Source organism: Armigeres subalbatus, chromosome 1 (genome assembly GCF_024139115.2).
Source record: "Armigeres subalbatus isolate Guangzhou_Male chromosome 1, GZ_Asu_2, whole genome shotgun sequence".
Lineage (NCBI taxonomy): Eukaryota > Metazoa > Arthropoda > Insecta > Diptera > Culicidae > Armigeres > Armigeres subalbatus.
Window position 1 is genome coordinate 19234340 of NC_085139.1, and position 8142 is coordinate 19242481.

The 8142-nt window shown below is 39.1% G+C and overlaps 1 protein-coding gene across 1 annotated transcript; it reads right to left on the bottom strand.

The window, feature by feature from the left end:
- Positions 1-529: 529 nt before the first annotated feature.
- Positions 530-7870, bottom strand: LOC134213079 (ankyrin-1-like). Its single transcript, XM_062691650.1, has 5 exons — positions 7388-7870; positions 6594-6988; positions 3950-4811; positions 1207-2998; positions 530-1110 (listed from the first exon to the last, which is right to left on the bottom strand). The coding sequence occupies exons 1-5, from the start codon at positions 7868-7870 to the stop codon at positions 530-532; spliced, it is 4113 nt and encodes a 1370-aa protein (XP_062547634.1).
- Between the last annotated feature and the right edge of the window lie 272 nt (positions 7871-8142).

The following is an 8142-nucleotide window of genomic DNA, read 5'->3' on the forward strand; positions in this document are numbered from 1 at the left end:
TATCTACAAAACGCTTATAAGACCGGTAGAACTCTAAGGACACGAGACCTGGACGATGCTCGTGGAGGACCAACGCGCACTGGGAGTTTTTGAAAGGAAAGTGTTGCGTACCATCTATGGTGGGGTGCAGATGGCGGACGGTACGTGGAGGAGGCGAATGAACCACGAGTTGCATCAGCTGTTGGGAGAGCCATCCATCGTTCACACCGCGAAAATCGGAAGACTGCGGTGGGCCGGGCACGTAGCCAGAATGTCGGACAGTAATCCGGTGAAAATGGTTCTCGACAACGATCCGACGGGAACAAGAAGGCGAGGTGCACAGCGGGCAAGGTGGATCGATCAGGTGGAGGACGATTTGCGGACCCTCCGCAGACTGCGTGGTTGACGAAGTGCAGCCATGGACCGAGCTGAATGGAGAAGACTTTTGTGTGCAGCACAGGCCACTCCAGCCTTAGTCTGATAATAAATAAATAAATAAGTTAGAGTTTGCATTGGTCTATTCTATCGCTGGGTCGCTGCAGGCAAAGACTTATTTACACTTCCATACCAACGGCGACAGAATCTCAGTTGCCAAGCAATAGAATCGCGTCACGATTGTCGCTTCGCGTGTGTTTGGGGGAGACTTTAAATCGGTGTTTGCACCGTTAACAATCAGAAAAATCACTGCATCGTTGTGACCGTTTTGAGCAGCACAGTGTAGAGGCGTCCATCCATCTTTAGTTTGTGCATCAATTTTGGCTTTATTTACAACCAAAGTCTTTAGAGCACCTACATCTCCATTTAAGGCAGCTAAATGCATTGCTTTTGTGCCATCAAACGCCGATAGTTCGATGTCTGCCCCGTTATCAATCAACAAAACCACTGCTTCATTGTGACCTTCTTTGGCGGCCCAATGCAGAGGCGTCCAACCTTTTTTATCTTTTGTATTATTTTTTGCTTGCTTGACAATTAAAGTCCTCAAAACATCCACATTTCCATTGGAAGCAGCTATATGCATTGCCTTTTTGCCATCTTTCTTCGGTAGTTCGATATCTGCTCCGTTATCAATCAACAAATCCACTGCATCGTTGTGACCGTTTTGAGCAGCACAGTGTAGAGGCGTCCATCCATCTTTAGTTTGTGCATCAGTTTTGGCTTTATTCACAATCAAAGTCTTTAGAACACCTACATCTCCATTGAAGGCAGCTAAATGCATTGCTTTTGTGCCATCAAACGCCGATAGTTCGATGTCTGCCCCGTTATCAATCAACAAAACCACTGCTTCATTGTGACCTTCTTTGGCGGCCCAATGCAGAGGCGTCCAATCTTTTTTATCTTTTGAATCATTTTTTGCTTGCTTGACAATTAAAGTCCTCAAAACATCCACATTTCCATTGGAAGCAGCTATATGCATTGCCTTTTTGCCATCTTTCTTCGGTAGTTCGATATCTGCTCCGTTATCAATCAACAAATCCACTGCATCGTTGTGACCGTTTTGAGCAGCACAGTGTAGAGGCGTCCATCCATCTTTAGTTTGTGCATCAGTTTTGGCTTTATTCACAATCAAAGTCTTTAGAACACCTACATCTCCATTGAAGGCAGCTAAATGCATTGCTTTTGTGCCATCAAACGCCGATAGTTCGATGTCTGCCCCGTTATCAATCAACAAAACCACTGCTTCATTGTGACCTTCTTTGGCGGCCCAATGCAGAGGCGTCGATCCTTCTTTATTTTGTACATTAACTTTGGCTTTTTCTGCAATCAGAGTGGTCAAAATATCCATTCTTCCATTGACGGCAGCCTCATGGATTGCCGTTGTACCATCTTTCCGTGCTAGTTCAATGTCTGCTCCCTCCTCAATCAACAAAACCAATACTTCATTGTGACCTTCTTGAGCGGCACAGTGTAGAGGCGTCCAACCATCTTTATCTTGTGAGTCAATTTTGACCTTTTTGGCAATCAAAGTGGTCAAAACATCCACTCTTCCATTTAAGGCAGCCTCATGCATTGCCGTTGTACCATCTTTCCGTGCTAGTTCAATGTCTGCTCCCTCCTCAACCAACAAAACCAATACTTCATTGTGACCTTCTTGAGCGGCACAGTGTAGAGGCGTCCAACCATCTTTATCTTGTGGGTCAATTTTGACCTTTTTGGCAATCAAAGTGGTCAAGACATCCACTTTTCCATTTAAGGCAGCCTCATGCATTGCCTTTGTACCATCCTTCCGTGCTAGTTCAATGTCTGCTCCATTATCAATCAACAAAACTACTGCATCGTTGTGACCTTTTTGAGCGGCACAGTGCAAAGGCGTCCAACCTTCTTCATCTTGTGCATCAATTTCGACCTTTTTGGCAATCAATGTTCTCAAAACATCCACTCTTCCATTTAAGGCAGCCAATTTCATTGCTTTTGTACCATCAAACGCCGATAATTCGATATCAGCTCCGTTATCAATCAACAAAACCACTGCATCGTTGTGACCATTTTGAGCGGCATAGTGCAAAGGCGTCAAACCTTCTTTATTTTGCGCATCAATTTTGGACTTTTTGGCAATCAAAGTCCTCAAAACATCGACTCTTCCATTGTATGCAGCTACATGCATTGCGTTTGTTCCATCTTTCTGCCGTAGTTCGATGTCTGCTCCGTTGTCAATCAGCAGAACCACTGCATCATTGTGACCTTCTTGAGCGGCACAGTGCAAAGGTGTCCAACCCTCTTCATCTTGTGCATCAATTTCGACCTTTTTGGCTACAAATATGCTCAAAACATCCACTCTTTCATTTAGGGCGGCCGAATGCATTGCTTTTGTGCCATCTCTCGCCGATAGTTCAATATCTGCTCCGTCAGCAATTAGTAAAAAAACTGAATCGTTGTGACCTCCTTCGACGGCCCAGTGCAGAGGCGTAAAACCTTTTTCATCTTGTGCATTGATGTTAGCTCCTTTTGATAGAAGCAACTCAACAATTTTTGTATGTCCATTCCGAGCCGCAACACAGATTGTAGGAGTTTTATTTCGTGGCTTGTCGATATCGAAATTGTAGTCATTTATTAAGAGGGAACACATTTCGAAACTTCCATTTCTAGTCGCAACAAGAAGCATTTCATCGTATTCCTTACAATTCTTTGACTGTTCTTTATTTTTTGTGAGAAAAAACTTCACCAATTCTAGACAACTGCTCTCACACGCAAATAACACTATTTGTTTACATTCTTCAAAAACTTCCTCAAGATCTTGGATCCAAATTTGTTCATCTCCATTGTTTCTTTCCCTTGTTTCCACACAATAGTTTTCTATCATCATCATAGTATTTTTCTTAATATTTTCGTTTCGTCGAAAAATATCTGACAATAGGGTTTTGTGATCGTTAAGATTGTCGAATAAATGTTTTGCAATTAAAAATTCCCCAAAAGATTGATGAGTGAATTTAATTTCTCCTTCCACAATTTCAATAAGAATGGACTTCTCAGAGGAGTCAAGACACTTTTGGCGGAAATTTTCATACATTTTTCGTTTTCCATGATTTTTAAAAATGTGGTTTAATTCCATCACGTCAAGCGTTGTTATTGCCAGCATTAAATGTTCGTAGAATCTGCCTTGGACACAGTGATCATATAAAGAGGCGTTTTCATCAAATTTTCCAACTGTTCCGTTCGTTCTAAAAATGTTACTTAAAAACATTTCATAAATTTTAACCTCTTCAAACCGATTCCGTTCGAGTCGGCCTAATTCAATTTTCTGATCCTCTGTGTTTTTCATGCAAAAAAGTTCAAACCTCTCTTTGAAGAGCTCAGCCAAGAGTTTGACTGACAGCGGAATAACGACTTTAATAATGCCAAGTAATGTTTCAGAATAATTGTTAAACTGATTTTCATTACGATCAAACACAGACCAGGTGCTTTTCATTATCTGTTTTTGGCTTTCGTCTTTCAAAGGTTGTATTGATAACATGACTGGTTCCAAATTAAATGCCTTGAAAGCATTTCTCAAAGGCTGCTCGACGTGATTCCTGCCACTGATTATAAGCCGTATGCTCTTTGATTGCAATAGAACTCTGAACAATTCCATGACAATATCCCTGCTAGCGGCGTGAATTTCATCGAACGCATCAAATAACATCGTGATTGGTTCATGCTTCTTGAAACTACTGGCATTCAAAATGCGTTGAAAGTTGTCAGGGGATAAAATTGGTTGAAGTGTATTCAACACTTTGTCTTTTGCTATTCCCTTAAACGAATTCTGTATTTTGTCCAGATGAATTAAAAATACCGTTCCCATGTCTAGATTCTGCATTTTAAGAGCGAGGTAATGCAGAAGCATCGTTTTGCCCATTCCAGGATCTGCAGTCAAAATGAAGCACTGATAATTCTTGAGGTTGACTTTCAAATCCTCTGCCAGTTGTTGATCAGATACTTTCTCATACCTCATATTCGATAATATTGAAAATTTGGTTCCCCCAATACGGTTGGTATGTGTGTTCGATGACTGATCGCTTTTTGTTCGAAAATTTGTACCCAAATCAAACTCTGTAGAAGTCGGAATGTCATACCTAATTTGTCTATTGATGTACAACGCAGCCTTCAACTCTGGATATCTTGACTTAAACTCAATTTGTAACTTCCCTTTGAGAGCATCAAGCGATCTCTCATCCAAAATATTTTTCTCATTCCTTTTTGTCCCATATTTTAATGCTTCTTTGAAAGTTTCCTCAAATATTTCGAAGGCTAGCTTGCTGTCTTCGTCTCTCAAGTTGCCAAAAATGTCAGTTCTCATCCACGTTTTCATATGCAAATGGAGTTCTTCAACCACGAACGAATACAAATTATGCGGATGACTGTGCGATAAGATAAATTGTTTGAAAAATAATTTAACATCTGATTTCTCCACGTAAGGTGGCATATCCTCCAGAAATGGTCTTACTCCAGAAATTCTGTCGTCTAATATTTGCTTTTTCACATAAACCGAAAATTGTTTGTCCGAGCAGTTAATGTTTTCTTCCTGGAGCTTCTTGAAAAGTAATGCGATATTGAACTCTTTACTGGTTGCGGTGAAAGATTTCGAAAATTTAATCTCATAGCATTGCTGCAGAATATCTTTTAAAGCAACTTGGTAATCGATCAGAACATCGTCCACATCGCCTGTCGTGAACAATTTCGTGAGAGAATGTTTAAGCCGCTCTACATCGGTGTCAAGAAAAGGCGGAGCAAAAGTTTTGAATATTGGTCTTTCTGGTTTTATAACCGAGCTCAAATCGATAGAATCCGCCTTCAACAACTCGTGCAATAGCCTGATGCAATGATTTGTATTACGATTATCAAAATTTGAGGCAAACTTCATTGTGCCATCAACATTTTTCACCAAAATTTCCTGCAAAGGAGTTTGATACTTGAGCAAGACTTTATCAACTAAACCCATTTTGGACAAATTTTTAATGGCATTTGTCAGCGGAAGAATATTGTTGTCAACGTTTGGAAATATTTTGTATTTGGAGTTTTTGATATCAAAAAGCATTGAGGGTAAAACGATCTTAATTTTACTTAAATCTCCAAGATCATTTTCTAGCAACTTACACAGAACGGCGTTTTTATTAGTTTTGAATCTCAGTTTTCTTCCATCTTCGGTTTTTTCAAGTATCTTATTGAGTGCCCCTTTATATTCCTTCAATATATCAGCAACCGTTCCTGTTTCGAATAGATCCCTGATTGCTTCTTTCATGACCTCAAACTCATTGCGTTCTGATGGCAATTGTTTCTTCTTTGTGACTTTTTTCGCATTGACCGAAGCTTGCTCCAAATTCCCTAACTGGTCTTCCAACTTCTGACATAGTTTATTGCTGGCAATGAACGTATTTTTGAACTTCAGACCGTGTTGTTTTTTCGTCTTTTGTAGCACTTCATAAAGCAAAGATTCATATTTTTTCAAGACTGTTTCTACTGTTCCTGTTTTAAAAAGATCTTTCAGTGCATCTTTAAATGAGTTGAACTCAGCTTTGTCGGTTGGAATGTTTTTGTGTGTTGAGTCCTTTCCAGACAACAATTTGTTTTCATAATCTATTGTCTCAAAGCCATCTAGTTTACCCATCTCACTTTCCAGGATTCTGCATAATTTACAATTATCAAGGAAAGATTTCTTAAACTTAAAATTATCATCAATCCTTTCAATAATTAACGTCAATTCAGAGTCGTATTTTTTCAATGTGTAATCAAAAGTTCCAAGCCTAAAAAGCCGTGTTATAGCTTCTGTGAGTGAATCTAACTCGTCACCTTCTTCTGGCAAATGTTTATCAAGAAACATATCTTCCGGTGTAACCTCGACCTTATTTAAGTTCTCTGATATTTTCGATAGTTCATAATGTTCATAGAAGCATTTTGCGAATCTGTATGTTACATCTCCCTTTGGTTCAGCAAAAACGTTACTCAATGCATTTTTGTTATTTTCCAGTATTTCAGTAATAGTTCCTGTTCGAAATAGTTCTACGATATTGTCTACAAGCGGTTGCATATCATTCCCATTCTTAAGAATTTCGGACTTTGAAACATGACCGTCTAAGAATGTCTCGTTGATAGTGATTACCTTCGTGCTCAGATCTCCAAGTTGTTTTTCTAAACTATTATACAGTACATTCGACATGATAAAACTTTCTTTGAATTTGTATTTGTTTCCGTCAGATTCTTCAAGCACTTTATGTAATGGAATTTTGTATTGTTTTAAGACATCTTTAACAATCCCTGTCTTGTAAAGCTCTACTAAAGCATCTACGACAATCTGAAATTCATTTTCTCCCCTAGGCAAACTTTTGTGGCTGCCGTTTTTCTCTTTAAGAAACATCTCATTTGGTGTAATTACAACATCTTCCAAGGATTTCAATTCATTTTCCAACAACGTGCACAATTTACTGTTTGCAATGAAAGATTCCGCAAAACATAGCCTTTGTTCTGATTTTTCAATGATTTTCATCAAAGCATTTTTATAATCCTTCAATATATCAGGCACAACTCCAGTCTTGAATAACTGTGTAATAGAATTTTTTATTGGCAGAAATTTTTCATCTACATTGGGCCAGGTTTTAAAAAGTTCAGTTTTGGGAGAGGTCTTCACACTCTTAACTTCTAGTGCTGATTCAATTGATCGGAATAGTTTACCTATGCCTTCATTTGTGTTTGTCTCATTGAAATCATCAGTGAAGGATACATATTTTGGCGTTTGTATGAGAATTCTGCGCAAAAGATGTTTATGAGTGCTCAATGCATCGGAAATTTTACTATTTTTGAAAAGATCAACAATGGAGTCCTTCAGTGACAAAAATTCCTGATTGGTATAATCCTTAAGCAGCCTGCAAGCATTGCCTGTCGGTATTAATGCCACATGTCTTGGATTGGCTTGTTGGTTTGCTGGAACTGGATCTATTACTTGTAGAATTTTTTCCGTTATCTTGTCTGTCTTATAAGCGGCAATCGATACTAATTCCAGTAGCTCAGCATTTTCTTGCATAATCAGATTTGTGAATAGGATGCTCTTTTTCTTATTTGGGTTTGTCCTTTGATAATTAAGATCAGATCTCAAATACTTATACAAACTGAAATCACCATCACGTCTCCGTTTATCATCCTTGGGAAACAATTGGCAGTGATCAATTGTTGATCCTTCCGTCTTCGTATGCTTCGCCTGTATGAAGAAGCCATGCTCCACCGTGTTGTTTCGTTTGATTTCAAAGGCTACATCGTCAAACTTTCCTGCGTCCTTCCATTCGTAATAAAAATTGAAACTTCGATTTTGACGAATCAACCTTAAGTACAACAGATATGAAAGGAAGCGTTGGTATTCGAAACCATGTTCCCCAGTGTCGTCGTTACTCTTGTAGGTGGTTTTAACTTTCGTAATCTCAACGGCCATTGTGCATCTAGAAAAAAAAAATGCAATTGAATATATTTTTGTAGCCAAATCTCAACGAACATCGTTATGATTTTCCGGGTCGTCCAGAATGTCCTTCAGCTCTACAGCTGCAAAAGTAGCCCCTTCCGTAATTCAATGTTCCCCAAATTCATTCAGCTATTCATCATATCTTCTGTCAAACAGACACTGCATGACAGTTTTCTTTTAAATATTCAGGGTGATTTAAATCTTGCGATATATGGAGAGATGTCCCGTAACTCAAGGCTCCGATA

Excerpts from the sequence above, each read along its gene's own strand:
- LOC134213079 (XM_062691650.1), bottom strand. The coding sequence starts at position 7,870 with ATGGCCGTTGAGATTACGAAAGTTAAAACCACCTACAAGAGTAACGAC. Across the intron at positions 6,989-7,387 it reads TAACGGAAAAAATTCTACAA|TTATTCAAGACTGGAGTTGT; the intron begins GTAATAGATCCA and ends TCTATTACACAG. Across the intron at positions 4,812-6,593 it reads TTTATCATGTCGAATGTACT|TCATCCGCATAATTTGTATT; the intron begins GTATAATAGTTT and ends CTTATCGCACAG.